The 18,424-nt window shown below is 42.3% G+C and overlaps 1 protein-coding gene across 1 annotated transcript; it reads left to right on the forward strand.

The window, feature by feature from the left end:
- Position 1: 1 nt before the first annotated feature.
- LOC126456540 (uncharacterized) lies at positions 2-17,003 on the forward strand (the record flags this gene model as incomplete). The annotated part of the gene is made up of 2 exons (XM_050092287.1): positions 2-136; positions 12,726-17,003. Coding segments are annotated over 2 exons (1,587 nt in total), but the record flags the coding sequence as incomplete, so codon positions are not given.
- Positions 17,004-18,424: the final 1,421 nt, after the last annotated feature.

Here is an 18,424-nt window from a genome sequence, read left to right on the forward strand (position 1 = left end):
GTCTGCGTCTGCGTCGCCGTCGCCGGTGGACCGGCTGCTGGACCACCACGCCGAGCAGGGCTCCTCCTGGCAGGCGTGGCTGCTACTCGACTCGGAGGACGACGCCAGCGCGGACCTGGCGCACGGCCAGCGACAGGTACAGCCCCACCTGCTCACTTCACCTCACCCCACAGCTAGGTAGCAGTCTCCTCGCGTTTTGCTGCAGGATCCCATATGGGATCCTGCCCACTCGTGAAATACAGGATGCCTAGGAAGCTGTTTTCTTGGATAGCTAGAGAACATACACTACTGGCCATTAAAGTTGCTACATCGCGAAATTTAACCGACAGGAAGAAGATGCTGTGATACGCAAATGATTAGCTTTTCAGAGCATTCACACAAGGTTGGCGCCGGTGGCGACACCTACAACGTGCTGACATGAGGAAAGTTTCACACCGATTTCTCATACACAAACAGCAGTTGACCGGCGTTGCCTGGTGAAACGTAGTTGTGATGCCTCGTGTAAGGAGAAGAAATGCGTACCATCACGTTTCCGACTTTGATAAGCGTCGGATTGTAGCCTATCGCGATTGCGGTTTATCGTATCGCGACATTGCTGATCGCGTTGGTCGAGATCCAATGACTGTTAGCAGAATATAGAATCGGTGGGTTCAGGAGCGTAATACGGAACGCCGCGATCTATCCCAACGGCCTCGTATCACTAGCAGTCGAGATGACAGGCATCTTATCCGCATGGCTGTAACGGATCGTGCAGCCACGCCTCGATCCCTGAGCCAACAGATGGAGACGTTTGCAAGACGACAACCATCTGCACGAGCAGTTCGACGACGTTTGCAGCAGCATGGCTGCGGTTACCCTTGACGCTGCATCACAGACAGGAGCGCCTGCGATGGTGTACTCGACGACGAACCTGGGCGCACGAATGGCAAAACGTCACTTTTTTCAGATGAATCCAGGTTTTGTTTACAGCATCATGATGGTCGTATCCGTGTTTGGCAACATCGCGGTGAACGGCATTGGAAGCGTGTATTCGTCATCGCCATACTGGCGTATCACCCGGCGTGATGGTATGGGGTGCCATTGGTTACACGTCTCGGTCACCTCTTGTTCGCATTGACGGCACTTTGAACAGTGGACGTTACATTTCAGATGTGTTACGACCCGACGAATCATTCGATCCCTGCGAAACCCTACATTTCAGCAGGATAATGCACGACTGCATATTGCAGGTCCTGCACAGGCCTTTCTGGATACAGAAAACGTTCGACTGCTGCCCTGGCCACACATTTTCCAGATCTCTCACCAATTGAAAACGTCTGGTCAATGGTTGCCGAGCAACTGGCTCGTCACAATACGCCAGTCATTACTCTTGATGAACTGTGGTATCGTGCTGAAGCTGCATGGGCAGCTGTACCTGTAAATGCCATCCAAGCTCTGTTTGACTCAATGCCCAGTCGTATCGAGGCCGTTATTACGGCCAGAGGTGGTTGTTCTGGGTACTGATTTCTCAGGATCTGTGCACCCAAATTACGTGAAAATGTAATCACATGTCAGTTCCAGTATAATATATTTGTCCAATGAAGACCCGTTTATCATCTGCATTTCTTCTTGGTGTAGCAATTTTATTGGCCAGTAGTGTACAAGCAAATCATATTAATGGAGTTTATTACAGAAACTGAATTGGCAATACTTATCTTTGCCTTCTACACTGAAGTGTTGCAAGCAGTTTGCGACATGGAAATAATCAGTGTGCTACGCTAAATATAAGTTCCATGCAAGCCATTAATATAGGAAACAAGACTCAGCTAAACAGATAAGATGACGGCTCGTCTTCTAGTACGGCTCTTCTAGTCCGTCTCCTAGTGCAGCCGAGGCTATATGGAGCGGCGCTTATACACTACTCGCCATTAAAATTGCTACACCAAGAAGAAATGCAGATGGTAAACGGGTATTCATTGGACAGATATATTATACTATAACTAACATGTGATTACATTTTCACGCAATTTGAGTGCATAGATCCTGAGAAATCAGTACCCACAACAACCACTTCTGGCCGTAATAACGGCCTTGAGACACCTGGGCATTGAGTCAAACAGAGGTTGGATGGCGTGTACAGGTACAGCTGCGCATGCACCTTCAACACAATACCACAGTTCGTCAAGAGTAGTGACTGGCGTAATGTGACGAGCCAGTTGCTCGGCCACCATTGACCAGATGTTTTCAATTGGTGAGAGATCTGGAGAATGTGCTGGCCAGAGCAGCAATCGAGCATTTTCTGTATCCAGAAATGCTCGTACAGGATCTGCAACATGCGGTCGTGCATTATCCTGCTGAAATGTACGGTTTCGCAGGGATCGAATGAAGGGTAGAGCCACGGGTCGTAACACATCTGAAATGTAACGTCCACTGTTCAAAGTGCCGTCAATGCGAACAAGAGGTGACCAAGACGTGAAACCAATGGCACCCCATACCATCACGCAGGGTGATACGCCAGTACGGCGATGACGAATACACGCTTCCAATATGCCTTCATCGCGATGTCGCCAAACACGGATGCGACCATCACGATGCTGTAAACTGAACCTGGATTCATCCGAAAAAATGACGTTTTGCCATTCGTGCACCCAGGTTCGTCGTCTAGTAGACCATCGCAGGCGCTCCTGTCTGTGATGCAGCGTCAAGGGCAACCGCAGCCATGGTCTCCGAGCTGACAGTCCGTGCTGCTGAAAATGTCGTCGAACTGTTCGTGCAGATGGTTGTTGTCGTGCAAACGTCCCCATCTGTTGACTCAGGGATCGAGACGTGGCTGCACGATCCGTAGCAGCCATGCGGAGAAGATGTCTGTCATCTCGACTGCTAGTGATACGAGGCCGTTGCGATCCAGCACGACGTTCCGTATTACCCTCCTGAACTCACCGATTCCATATTCTGCTAACAGTCATTGGATCTCGACCAACGCGACCAGCAATGTCGCGATACGATAAACCGCAATCGCGATAGGCTACAATTCGACCTTTATCAAAGTCGGAAACGTGACTGTACGCATTTCTCCTCCTTACACGAGGTATCACACTCACGTTTCACCAGGCAACGCCGTCAAATGCTGTGTGTGTATGAGAAATCGGTTGGAAAGTTTCCTCATGTCAGCACGTTGTAGGTGTCGCCACCGGCGCCAACCTTGTGTGAATGGTCTGAAAAGCTAATCATTTGCATATCACAGCATCTTCTTCCTGTAGGTTAAATTTCGCATCTGTAGCACGCCATCTTCGTGGTGTAGCAATTTTTGTGGCCAGTAGTGTATTCTCTTCGGACAGAGGCCGCTCCTGCCGTGGTGCGATACTAGTCAGGGTATGATTGGTTGACTTCGCCTCACAGCCTTTTCTGCGGTTAACGTTCCATGCTGACGTGCCGGCGCTTGGTGTTACGCCGGAACATCCCCAACACTCGTATTTCAGCGACGCAACTGTCCGCCATCTTTTACTGTCTGGCCCATTGCACCTACATTTACATCTACATCTACATCTATATGGATAATCTGCAAATCAACTGTAAGTGCCTGATAGAGGGTTCATCGAATCACCTTCACAGTAATTCTCTATTATTCCAATCTGAAACAGCGCACGGAAGAAAACGAACACGTATGTCTTTCCCTGTGAGCTCTGTTTTCCCCTTATTTTATTATGAAGGTCGTTTCTCCCTGTGCAGATCGGCGTCAACAAAATGTTTTCGCATTCGAAGAAGAAAGTTGGTGATAGAAATTTCGTGAGAACATTCTGCCGCAACGAAAAACGCCTTTGTTTTAATGATGTCGACCCCAAATCCATTTTAGCACCCATGTGGATGACCTCACACTTTCTATTAATTAGGGTCAACTGTCAATTTTCGCACCATACAGATATCGTTCCTAAATCGTTTTGCAATTTTTTTAATATTATGATGACTTTACAAGTCGATAAACGACAGCGTAATCTGCAAACAACTTAAGACGGCTGCTCAGATTGTCTCGCAAATCGTTTATATAGATAAACAATAGCAAAGGGCCTGTAACACTACCTTGGGGAACGCCAGAAATCACTTATGTTTTACTCGATGACTTTCCGTCAATAACTAGACGATGTTCCACAAGCACGAAATTTCACTACAATCCGCTTGTGTGGTACCGTGTCAGAAGCCTTCTGGAAACCCTGAAATACGGAATCAATTTGAAATCCCTTCTCAATAGCACTAAACATGCGCGTGAGTAAAGAGCTTGACTGCGTGTCAGTAGACCGTCCTCTTCGAACTAAACCTGTTGTTCTAAACCGAGTTTTGGTGCCTTCATCCAAGCATGAAATCTATCGCAGAGCTGAAACTGAGGCGAAGCTTCCGAAATGGCCTCACAGAAAATGTCAACTACCCAGAAGGAGAGGACGAAACGAAATGAAACTCCATAGTCTTTAGAGGGTATGTGATGTCATTTCATTGATTACGAAACCGAGTCATATTAACAGACAGTTTAGCAGTATGAGCCCACTTACCGATATACAGTATTGCAGACAACGCATGCAATTAGCACTATTACGAAAAATGACATGCCGTTACGAGGAAAGGTGGCTGACTGTCGAGATACGTTATCTATAACAGCTTATGCTCGATTAAGAGCTCATAAACCAAGCTGAAATTTTATTTTGTTCGTCTTGGACTGTCATTTGAAATATGCGACTGTTTGTGATACAAAAGACACGACTTAAAAGCACCACAACTAAAGCCACAATAATGACGGCACTTCTATCAGGCGTATCATGAGGTCTAGAAACAGCCCTTCCTGTAAGTTGGTACATAAACTAACAAGGGGAGGTAACGACGTTAGGATTACAGATTTATTTCAGACTTTGTACACATTCAGTAGGCCATTAAAACAACATAATGTGTAAGTACTAAGGTGCACTAGTCTGGCAATTTCGAGAAAATCACAAGAGAAGTTTTACGCGTCTATGATGTGGGTTATGTATATGTGCATAGGGGCCGCACGTTGGAGTCCATGGTGGTCAAGTGATTAGCGTTAGAATTTCGGAAAACGAACGTTTATGAGGCGACGGTTCGACTCCCTCTCAGACTTAATTGTTAAGCAATTTTTTCATCACTGGTCATATTATTTAATTTATATGACATTTAAGAGACATTATAATGAAAAAATCACCACGTTTATTTGCATGAAGGTTCAGTTTCTGTTTTCAAAGTCTGTATGACGGATACCACCCTGCAACGTGTGATGAAGAGAGCGCATCCGACGAGTAACTGTTTCTGGCACATTGTGACTTACTATATTAATGATTGCGAGTAACGTCATTCGCATCATCGTTTGCCGAGGTTTGACGTGGGTTTCCCAGGCCTGTCCGTCGTTCTTGAAGTCCACAGCTTGCGGTCTAGTGTCTGTCGTTGCTGCCTCTGGATTACGTGGTCCCGGGTTCGATTCCCGGCCGGGCTGAGGATTTTCTCTTCCCGGGGACAGGGTGTTTGTGTTGTCCTCATCATTTCATCATCATCATTCGTGAAGCGAGTAGATTGGACTGTAAAAAAAAATCTTAGACTGTGTAAAGATTGGGACTTTGTATGGGCGCTGATGACCGCGAAGTTGAGCACCCCCACAAACCAAACATCATCATCATCGTCGTTCAAAAATTTAGTTACAGATAGTAAGTAGACAAATAACATATGGAATCGACTACAACTTCATGGAAATGTACGTCTTTTTTCATGCTATTACCTGTCAAATGTTATATAAATTAAATAACGCGATCAGTTATGGAAAAAATATATATTAAAAAATAAGTGTTAGCGGGATTCGAATCGGCGCCTCAGGCATGACCTCCTTCTAAGCGCAAACGCTAACCAATTTTTTTATCTTATTTTGTTCGTTATTGTTCATTGCATTTCTTTGGGGCGGACGTGCCATGACACCCGTTCAAATTCATCGTGATCCATTCACTCAGTGTTTTTATTTTTTTTATTACAAGGGGCAGGTAACCTCTGACCAAACACGCTAAACTACGTCTCAGCAAGCTGACCTCAATGACTTCTTACGGTCAGCAATTTCGCACTTTCGCACGGATACATCACTTACATATTAGACGCATAAAACTTCATTTATGATTTTCACGGAATTGTCAGAGTAGTGCGCTTTACTACTTGCACATTACGTTGTTTTAATGGTCTACTAAAGTTTGAAGTAAATCCCTGATCCCAGCGTCATGGCCTGTCCTTGTAAGTGAGGTACTGATGAACAGTTGGACATGTCATTAAAAATGCTCTGTAGGAAACAGGTACACAGTAATGGAAGAGCTACAAAAAAGATTCCTGTTACCAGCAAGTACCCGATGCTAACATTGGATGTCACTATTTGTGCACAAACATCCCCATAGATGAATCAGTGGAAGTTGTTAAACACAAGCGTCTTCTAACCAAACTGCGTGCCTACGGAGTATCGCCTCAGTTGTGCGACTGGATTCGTGACTTCCTGTCAGAAAGGTCACAGTTCGTAGCAATAGACGGAAAGTCATCGAGTAAAACAGAAGTAATATCCGGCGTTCCCCAAGGAAGTGTTATAGGCCCTCTAATGTTCCTGATCTATATTAACGACATAGGAGACAATCTGAGTAGCCGTCTTAGATTGTTTGCAGATGATGATGTCATTTACCATCTTGTAAATCATCAGACGATCAAAACGACTTGCAAAATGATTTAGATAAGATATCTGTATGGTGCGAAAAGTGGCAATTGACCCTGAATAAGGAAATGTATGAAGTTATTCGCATGAGTACTAAAAGAAATCCGCTAAATTTCGATCACGCGATAAGTCAAACAAATCTGAAGGCTGTAAATTCAACTAAATACAGAGGGTTTACAATTACAAATAACCTAAATTGGTACGATCACATAGATAAATTGCGGGTGGAGAAAACCAAAGACTGCGATTCATCGGCAGAACACTTAGAAGAGACTGCTTACACCATGCTTGTCCGCCCTATTCTGGAGTATTGCTGGGCGGTGTGGGATCCGCATCAGGTGGGACTGATGGATGACATTGAAAAAGTACAGAGAAGAGCAGCTCGTTTTGTATTATCGCGAAATAGGGGAGATAGTGTCACAGACATGATACGTGAATTGGAGTGGCAATCATTAAAACAAAGGCGTTTTTCGTTCCGACGGGATCTTCTCATGAAATTTCAATCACTAGTTTTCTCCTCTGATTGCAAAAACATTCTGTTGGCACCCACCTACATAGGGAGAAATGATCATCACGATAAAATAACAGAAATCAGGGCTCACACAGAAAAATTTAAGTGCTCGTTTTTCCCGCGTGCCGTTCGAGAGTGGAACGGTAGAGAGACAGCTTGAAGTGGTTCATTGAACCCTCTGCCAGGCACTTTATTGTGGTAGCACAGTAATCACGTAGATGTAGATGTATAATCTTACAAAACATCGAAGTTTTCAATGGCTGGAATCAGTCAGTTCATTAACTTGCTTGAAATGTTATCAAATTATAATTTCTTCACTTTGAGAAGTGCTGTGTGCTAACAGCCCAGTTGTGTAACGACGTCTCGAGCATATCTGAGACCACAGCTGATATTTTCTTAAACCACCTTGAGGTAAAATTAATTATCAGTAGCTTTCCATGTTTATAGAACAATGAGCTCTTTGAAAGGTACGTGTTGCTGTCAATATTAATAATAGTACGGGAAAGTAAGCAAGAAGTGGATGAATAAGGATAAGGGACGATTAAAAAGCTTCCGTCCGTTCGATGGCAGTGCAGCCCACAATCGGTATGTCTTATCAAGGGAAATCGCCGTGAACACTGAGGCAATTATCAGACCGACGCGCTAGGTTGAAGATACTCGTTTGTTAAAGCGTCATGTCCTGCTGCTTGAAGAAGTCTGTAACTGCCTGTTTCACATCCTCGTCCGACAGGAATGATCGACCCTTCGTGGGCATTTTTAAGGCACCGAAGGGAAGAGATCCGGACCGTGGGGCGGGTGCTCGAATGCCTCCCACTTGGGTTGGCGTAACTTCTGTGTTACGACGTTTCCGATTTGGGGACGTGCGTTATCACGGAGCAGCAGCACCCACTGTTGCAGAACGGTGGTTTTCGGCAGAAATGCTGCCCCATACACATTCTTCATTCTCCTATGGATGTCTCACGTTGGTCCTATTTGGACGCATTTGGTAATATCGTCGCCATAGTTCATGTTTCCGCAATTAACGCATGAACTTCGAAAAGCCACGCATGCCACACTAATCCCTTGCCTTACGTCACTTTGGAATCGCGTTACGTTGCATATACGCTGCAGCAAGGTTCTCGAGCGGAAACGTCCCTTATACAAGCACTCAACAGCAAGCACAAGAGCATCAAGTTCACCTTTGAATACAAATGTCAAAATTCGCTTTACCTGACGATCTCCAGTAACATATTCTAGGCATCTACAGAAACGCTTTTACTACATCCATACATCTTCATCTCACACTCACACATACAAACTAGCAGGTTATAGGCCCATATTACACAGGGCACACAAAATGCCACTGATCAATGATGTGTATCAAATTGAATTTGGAATATTTAAACATACAGAAACGGCAAGTCTTTACCAACCTGCGCCCATAGCTATGATGTCTAGGAAAGTTGTGAAATTGATAAATAAAAGCAAAATGAACAACAACAGAGAAACAGACACGAGGACACTGTGAATTCCATATTTTGCTTCAACTTCACAAAAAACTGCTAATGTGTTCTACACTACTGGCCATTAAAATTGCTACACCGAGAAGAAATGCAAATGATAAACGGGTATTCACTGGACAAATATATCATACTAGGACTGACATGTGATTACATTTTCACGCAATTTGGGTGCATAGATCCTGAGAAATCAGTACTCAGAACAACCACCTCTGGCCGTAATAACGGCCTTGATACGCCTGGGCATTGAGTCAGACAGAGCTTGCATGGCGTGTACAGGTACAGCTGCCCATGCAGCTTCAACACGATACTACAGTTCGTCAATAGTAGTGACTGGCTTATTGTGACGAGCCAGTTGCTCGGCCACCATTGACCAGACGTTTTCAATTGGTGAGAGATCTGGAGAATGTGCTGGCCAGGGCAGCAGTCGAGCATTTTCTGTATCCAGAGAGGCCCGTACAGGACCTGCAACATGCAGCCGTGCATTATACTGCTGAAATGTAGGGTTTCGCAGGGAAGGATTGAAGGGTAGAGCCACGGGTCGTAACACATCTGAAATGTAATGTCCACTGTTCAAAGTGCCGTCATTGCGAACAAGAGGTGACCGAGACGTGTAACCAATGGCACTCCATACCATCACGCCCGGTGATTTGCCAGTATGGCGATGACGAATACACGCTTCCAATGTACATTCGCCAAACACGGATGCGACCATCATGATTCTGTAAACAGAATCTGGATTCATCCGAAAAAATGACGTTTTGCCATTCGTGCACCCAGGTTCGTCGTTGAGTACACCATCGCAGGCGCTCCTGTCTGTCATGCAGCGTCAAGGGCAACCGCACCCATGGTCTCCGAGCTGATAGCCGTTGCTGCTGCAAATGTCGTCGAACTGTTCGTGCAGATGGTTGTTGTCTTGCAAACGTCCCCATCTGTTGACTCAAGGGATCGAGACGTGGCTGCACGATCCGTTACAGCCATGCGGAGAAGATGCCTGTCATCTCGACTGCTTGTGATACGAGGCCTTTGGGATCCAGCCCGGCGTTCCGTATTACCCTCCTGAACCCACCGATCCCATTTTCTGCTACGAGTCATTGGATCTCGACTAACGCGAGCAGCAGTGTCGCGATACGATAAACCGCAATCACGATAGGCTACACTTCGACCTTTATCAAAGTCGGAAACGTGATGGTACGCATTTCTCCTCCTTACACGAGGCATCACAACAACGTTTCACCAGGCAACGCCTGTCAACTGCTGTTTGTGTATGAGAAATCGGTTGGAAACTTTCCTCATGTCAGCACGTTGTAGGTGTCGCCAACGGCGCCAACCTTGTGTGAATGCTCTGAAAAGCTAATCATTTGCATATCATAGCATCTTCTTCCTGTCGGTTAAATTTCGCGGCTGTAGCACGTCATCTTCGTGGTGTAGCAATTTTAATGGCCAGTAGTGTACATCTACCCCTACATCTGTATTCTGCAAGCCACCTTAAGGCGCGTGACGGAGGGTACTTTTGTACCACTATTAGTTCCCCCTTTCCTTTTCGAGTGGCTTATGGTAGAAACTGTGCAATGTAATACTGTTTTTCCGCGAGGAACCTATTATGTAGTAGACTGTCACACAACATGAAAACTAGGTAATGAAGACACATTTTGCAACTAAGGAATGTACGACATAAAATGTAGTGAGTGCTCCGTACAATATGTGCGTTGAACTCGTTGAAGTTTCTGAAATAAATGTAAGGATCATATAAATACATTCACGTCCAACATGACAAACAAATCCGCAATATCAACCCACATTAATGAAGTAAGGTTTTTGATAAGACTACGTTTATGACAGAAAGATCAAAAGATGCGAAGACATATGCGTATGCACGTCTCCGTCTCTTTGAATACGTAAGTTGGTAATGCTCTTAAACTTACAATTCACTGTTTTCTGTACTTGTGCAATCCCTAGGCTGTTTACGGTTTGTGTTTATGTGTTATTATTATTGATATAAATGAGTATTATATAATGACCTGCAGTATGGTTTTTGCTGGAACATCTTGTAAGTAGCTTATACATACTAGGCAATATCCTGACTTACTCACTCAATATCGCCAGCCCAGATTGCTAAGGATAGTAAATTGAAATACGGAAATGGTTGGTCTTATACTTTAGGCGTTGTTTCAGAAGGAATTTTTCGAAATTCAGCTCCTAAGGGGATGAAAGGTTTATTTTTTTTTTTTAAGAATGTAACGCTATTAAGACAGTTTTGAAGCTAGCTCTACGAGAACTGGTATTTGGTTTCTCGGTCACAAATAAAGAATCAAGGAGTTTCAGTATTTCTCGAAACCCTGTGGTGTGAAATAGTGATCGAAATTTTTTTTAAATAAATCATTATTAAAGAATTAATAAAGTATTTTGAAAGATGTCTGTGAAAATTGGTACTCGATTAAAAATAGAAAACACATGTTTCAGTGTTTTTGAAAATTTAACCCTTATGGTGACGAAATACGGCATTAATATTTTTATAGGAATTTTTCATTATGCAAGCAGTTTTGAAGATAAATCTATGAAGATTTATATTTAACTTCTCTGTAAAAATTAAAAAATATACATTTCACTGTTTTTGGAAATTCAACCCATAAAGAGGGTGAAATAGGGGATGAAAGTTTTAGAGGAAATATTTCGGTGTATTAAAAATGTTTAAATCTAAATCCATGAAAACTGATATTTGACTTCTTGGCTAGAAATAAAAAATACATGTTTCAGTATTTTTGGAAATCCAGCCCTCTAAGCGAGTGTAGTAGAGGATGAAAATATTTCTAGAATTATTTCATTAAGCAAGCATTTGCAAACCTAAATCTATGAACATTTATATTAGACTTTTCTGTTAGAAATAAAAAAATTCCTGTGTCACTGGTTTTGGAAATTCAACTCGCAAGTAAGTGAAACAGAGGATGAAAATTTTTAAGAAAGTATTTCATTATACTAAAAGATATGTTAAGCTACATATATGAAATTAAATATTTCAGTTTTCGGTTACAAGTAAAAAATATTTGTTATGGGATGAAAGTTTCCATGAAAATATCAACATAAGAACACAAAGGCTATGACAAACAAAAACCTTGGACTCCAGGTACCAGAATCACTTTTTGGTCAGAAGTACATTCGGAGAAGACCATACTTCTATAATATCGAAACTTCCTGGCAGATTAAAACTGTGTGCCAGACCGAGACTCGAACTCGGGACTTTTGCCTCTCGCGGGCAAGTGCTCTACTATCTTAGCTACCCAATCACGACTCACGCCCCGCCCTCGCCTTACTTCTGCCAGTATTTCGTCTCCTACCTTCCAGACTTTACAGAAGCTCTCCTGCGAACCTTGCAGAACTATCCTTTCTTTCAGGAGTGCTAGTTCTGCAAGGTTCGCAGGAGAGCTTCTGTAACGTTTGGAAGGTAGGAGACGAGATACTGGCAGAAGTAAGGCTGTGAGGACGGTGCGTGAGTCGTGCTTGGGTAGCTCAGATGGTAAAGCACTTGCCCGCGAAAGGCAAAGGTCCCGAGTTCGAGTCTCGGTCCGGCACACAGTTTTAATATGCCAAGAAGTTTCATATCAACGCACACTCCGCTGCAGAGTGAAAATCTCATTCTATGATCTCATTTAGCATGAACAGCTTAGAAGGCGTCGCAATTTGTCAACAACATAAAAATTCGATTATAGGAAAGCATAGAAAGATCTGTCAGATTATACAGACTATGCGATCGCAGCAGCGGGTGCTAAGGTATGCTAATGAATGCGGAATGCAGTGTAAAGTAGACAGCTGGCTACGTCCACAGAAAGGAATAGTCATGTAAACCACTGATTCATCTGAAGGTGATGGTGTAGCACCTCGAAAAGTCTCGTGGAAGAAACGTAAACTGCCAAAGATAATTGTTTTAATTTTTCTTCTGAGCTAAATCTTACGCTAGACATAAGAGACTGGTAGAGCGGTGTTATATTTTGCACGTTTTGTTCCACAGGGCGGCTCGGCACCTCGGCGCATCACCCCCAAGTCGGTGTTCATAGCGCCCGCTTTCACGCCCGACCAACTGCCGGCCTGCGCAGAAGGCTACCGCGCTGATTCGATGGGCCGCTGCGTCAAGGTGTTGCGTGTCGACCAGGCGGCGCATCTCGACTTCCTGCTGCGGCGCCTCAACGCCAAGTACGCCCCGGCCAAGCAGAACCCTGTTGCAGCCGCTGCTGTCCAGGGTCCGCCACCGCTGCCGCCGCCACAGGGTCCTCTCAAGCTTCCCCTGCCCGTGGACACTCACACCACCTCCTCGACGGCATCACCGGCTCCGAAGCCGACGTCGGAGACCCCGCCTCCTAAAGCAGATCAGAGTGAGTCTGATGACACCGGTGCCGCCGACATGATCATCAGCCTCTTCGGCGGCCAGGAAGGCAGCGGCGGTGGAGGTGGCGGCGAAGACACTGCAGCCGTGGACCCTACTGTGCTCAGTGCTGGGCCGCCTGCGGAAGACGTCGACGTCCGAGACACTCTGCCCATGCTCGTCCTCACTCACACCGATTCCTCGTCGCCGGTCGAAGACGAGATCGTCCCTGAGCCCGAGCAATTTACTGGCGAGGTGGTGACAGTAGCCTCTCCGGTTCAGAGAGAATCGAACTCGCTTCCTCCGACCTCGTCACCCTCCCCTGCACCGCAAGTGACTTTAATCTCTGACAAACACCAGCACAATGCTGGTGGACAGATGATGCGTGACGCCAGTTCAGTCGCTGCATCAGATACGTCTCCTGGTGAGGATTGGACACCAGTCTCTTCTACTCACGATTCCAAATCCCCAGGTTCGTCTAAGAAGCGTACAGGAGAGTTTGTGTCAGACGACTGGCGAGAACGACCCATTCCTTCTGACGAGACAGCAAAGACTGTTCCAGTGGGCACGAGGAATGCTGACACTTCCGCAGTTGGCTCCGTCCAATTTTCGAACGTGAAAGTTGATACTACACGTACTGGTCCATTGGAAACCTCCCCTGTGGACAATTCTTCCAAAAAGAACAGTGCACAATATCCTGCACAGGTGCAGAGGCAGCAGGGCAGCCACAGTTCCACCTTCGCTACAGCAAATGTACCCAATGCCCACGTTGGTTCTACAGCATACAACAGTTACAACTCACCAGAAGTTCACCACGCTCAGGAGTGGAGTGGTGTGACAAATCGGATACCACATACAGACAATGGCTATGTGCGGTTTCCACAAGGCCATGGAGGGGGTTATGTCCGTTTCCCACTTGATGCTTTCCAGGAGCAGCGAAACTCTGGTGGCAGCAAGTTATGGTGGTTGCAACCAGGCCCTAATGGTTGGCGTGTTAGACATCCTGATGCACGCTACAGACCAGCACTGGTACGCTTCTTCACACGGTTGCCACCATTACATGGACAGACTTCTTGGGACACCTACGCTAGGCGTGCATAACTTGCCCACTCATCTAGGTTGTACTTAACAGAACACCACACATAAGATATTTATTACCCACTTTCTCTACATGTAGTACTAGAATGGTCCAGCATTCTGATTATATGTTGCACGAGAGTGATAAAACAGCTGCACCTGGCAAGACGAGTGTTGTGGAGTGTCTCTACATATTTTTTAACCTGGTTCTCTGCTCATGATGATTTTATCACATAAATATGAGTTACACATCAGTATCAAGTTTGAATTTGTGATACATGCGTAAAGTGGAGAAGAAGCAGTAAATATTATAACAGTGCCATGTACTGTTATAAACATGAATACTCGAACATGCAATATTGACTGTATTATAGTGTAAACATTTGGGAGGATACGTATAGTTTGGAGTGTTGCCATACTGTGACTTCTTTCAAGAATCACTATCATCCACAACATGTAGTTTAAAGGAACCATTTGTTCCTCTCTATTTTCCCTAGTTTAATACATTGTATATTGTTGATTAAATGTGTACATAGTGTACAGAAAAGTAGTTCTACCAAGTAATAGGTTTTAAAAAATTTATTCTTCCATAGGAGAATAAAAATATGTAATGTGGTCATGCATTTTATTTAGCATCACCTTCAGAAGTAGTGTATTGGTAAATTTTCTTCTCTTATTGTATTATATGATCATTGCAATTTTTTGCATATATTGTAAAATATCAGGGAAGTCTTGCCAAGTGATGGACTGAATGGTATTTTAGATCTTATAGAAGTGAGTGGAATTATATATCGACCAAACCAGCCAATGATTTTGCACATAATTAATACCTTACCATCTGACTTTTATACTGTAAATATTACATATACTTTTGTCACTAGCAAATAGTATTTTGTATTTTACCTTATTTAGTTATTCATCTGTATTCATGTAGGAAAAGTGAAGGATGAAATTTTTAAAAGCGCACAGGCTTTTGTAAGAGCAGTTGTTTCTCTTTCCCTGGTGCACATTAATGTGCAGTACAAAATGTGATTATAATGTGCTTTTAGTTACCACATATATGTGTAAATAAGTGTCAGTAGACTGATTACATAAAAAACAAGTCAATAGAAGTAAACACCACACTTCGCTGTTAGTTGTCTCGAAAGCTAAGTTAGCATACCCTCATAGACACTGTATACATACAGCCAATTTAATGTACATAATGTTTTGTCAGCAACGATAATTGTAAATCTACTTTTGAGAGTCATAGAAGTTCACATGCAATATTCTAGTCTTTTGCACTGTGTATAACAAAGCTTTAAAAGCTACTAGTGCCTTTTGATTTGTTGCTTTGTTTATAATGAAATTTATGCAGTCCAAGTACAATTGTTAAAGTTTTCAGAATAATTTTGATCCATTGTTTTCTATTTGTATAAGCCTATCCCAGTACTTAATATTTTAAAGATTGAAAAACAGTTATTCACCTTTTATTGCTCTTAATCTTTCCCAGTTCAGCCTGCTGCCCATTTAGTCCTCTCTGTGTTAACATTTGTTTAATGCTTTGTAATATGCAGAATTTGACTGTTTGGCTATGTCTGTGCCCATTTATGGTAAGTGATTTAATGATTAGTATGATGAAATTTTCGTGTTAAGTAGTGAAGCTTTCCTATCCATTTACCCACTAGATCTACTACCTGTTGTTGATGACATCCATCATTACTTGTAATGAAACCATTCAGACATCAAAAAAACCCTCTGTAAAAGTTGTAATACTTCCATAGTTTCATCTTTGTAATAATTTACAGTTTGAAAAACATTTATGTGTCCCAGGGTCTTAATTGGTTGTTAATTGTGGGGTCACCAATATTTAAGACATGATTTCAGAAACTAACTGAAGAAATAGTTAGCAAGGAAACTGATAACACTATAATATGTGAATTTAGAAGCATTAAAGAAATGCATAATAAACAAATGGACTGGTACCACTATGACTCAGTCTGGAAATTTTAGGTAATTTCAATAATTTGCTCTGAAGTATCTCAGGTAGACTCACCATTTGAATTCCTGTACATTTTATTAGTGTTTGGTGTTTCAGCCTATGTTCACAACAAAACTTGAACCTTCTGTCCCATGAGCTTTTTACTCTTAATTCATCGCTTTTGGAGGTATCAAAGCAATCACATCTAGTTTGAAGAAGAAGGAGGCTTGTGTGAAATACAAGTATGTAACTCAGGGTTTTCACTTTCAAACCTATCAATTTCTAGCTAACATTCTGCACTAAAAGATAAATGTAGTAAATTAAATCATCATAGTTACAGTGGTCTGACATTCTGAGGCATATACAAAGTCTTTATAATGATGGTGATGTAATTATAACATTAAATTAAATTATTATGTCATTTGCAGATATTTCTCGAGATAAATTTCATGTATAAGTCATTTATATTTTTACTTACACACTGTGTTACACTGAGAAAGTTTTAACCCTTAAATGAATATTTGGATTGAGGAAAATAGAATGCAGTTCTCTTTTAATTTTGATTTTGCTAAATTTAGTGAATAAGTTAGTTGAACTTCATTAATGATTTTAACTTAATTTTATTCTAACCACAATTTTCCACACTTTCACACGTAATTATTAAAATGATTCTATAATTCAAAACAGACAGGGGGAGTACTGCAAACCTTCATGAATGCTGCACTCACAACAAACTTTCTTTTGAAACAGATAATGAGAAGTAGGTAGCAGGAAATGTGAGTAGGTGGCAGGAAATGTGATAGTTATTTATTGGTTTCATTTTTATTCTCAGATATGGATAGCTAAAAGTTAATAAATAAAAAAGGAGTAAAAGTGACTCAAATATTTTTTGAACTAATTGAATTGAAGCCCAAAAAATTTGAAAAAGTATTTACAGTTTTAATATTTTTTAGATAACGTTATTTTAGTGTGGAACAAGAGTTACAGTATTCAAGAAGAAACTTCATAATATTCAAGATATTTAATTTAAAGTATGGCATTACTTGTAAGGAGATACATTTCGAGACAGCGTTTACAGCCTGCTTAAGTTACCAAACTATTGTTGGTAATACCTAAGCTATGTGTGTGGGATTTTAGCAACATGGTACTCTTAGTAATTATTCATTTAATTACTTTTAAGAGTTTTTCATGCACAATGTAGCATCCAATAGCACTAATATATAAATGTACAAATTGTCAGGCAGAATGTATTTAATAAATATATCAACGCTATCTCTTTGTCAGTCTCTGTTAGATTACTTTTCTCTTTCCTTCTCCAGAAATTAACTTCCTTTCTAACTAACTTGAAATTTGACTGCTCTAGCTGATAGTAAGCCTAGAGGTGAAAATACTTTTGATGCCATAATACGTTTCTGAGACATTCAGTTTTCACACACACACACACACACACACACACATATACCTTTGGTTGTGTACAAAATAATTTAGCCTGTAGCTGAAAACAAGGCAACCTGTGTTTGTGAAATAATTTGTAATATCACTCAGAAAACTAGACTTATTCTGTTCAATACCTGTTGTGGACATACAAACTTTAATCACAACTTTATTGTTTTTGAAATCATCCCATACTCTCATTCACAATTGAAAGGTGCAACAATTCAAAAATAAATTCCCATCATGGACTTTACAACACATTGCAGATTTCATTGAGACCCTAAAATATTCTCGGAGGATCTGCCACATCAAGTAAGATAGGGAAGTTGTACTCTCAATAACTACAATTGCCATTTGACCTCAGTTTTGCAACTTGACTATGAATATTTCAGCAAACGATGTTAGCTTACTGTGTAGCCATTAAATGAAATTTTTTCATGTACTGAATGTGGAAGTTGTTATGGTTTTTTAAATGGAAAAATGTTTTATTGTTAAATAATTTGTTAGCATGTGAAAACAGATGTGACTGGTGTTACACTGGCCCCTTGCACAATTCTATGCTGTCTATGACATGATTATGTGTGGCCAAAATCTGTTAAATCACGCTTTTAGCGTGTTTTCTGGTCCTATCTTGTGGATGAATGATGGACTTGGCTATAAGCACTTTGCCGCGCCATGGCTGTTTGAGACATGTATCACGTGAAGGGCATCTCTATTGATGCAAAATCGGCAGTGACTCTTTAATAAAAGTATCTAACAGCCGGTGAGGAATGTTTTACTCACCAGTGATGCTTAAGACGAGGTCGCAGTTTCATAAATCTACATTTACCAAGAGACGTAACCGAAACAGCATTTTTGCAGTTTGGTACTAAATTTT

This window comes from Schistocerca serialis, chromosome 2 (assembly GCF_023864345.2).
Source record: "Schistocerca serialis cubense isolate TAMUIC-IGC-003099 chromosome 2, iqSchSeri2.2, whole genome shotgun sequence".
Lineage (NCBI taxonomy): Eukaryota > Metazoa > Arthropoda > Insecta > Orthoptera > Acrididae > Schistocerca > Schistocerca serialis.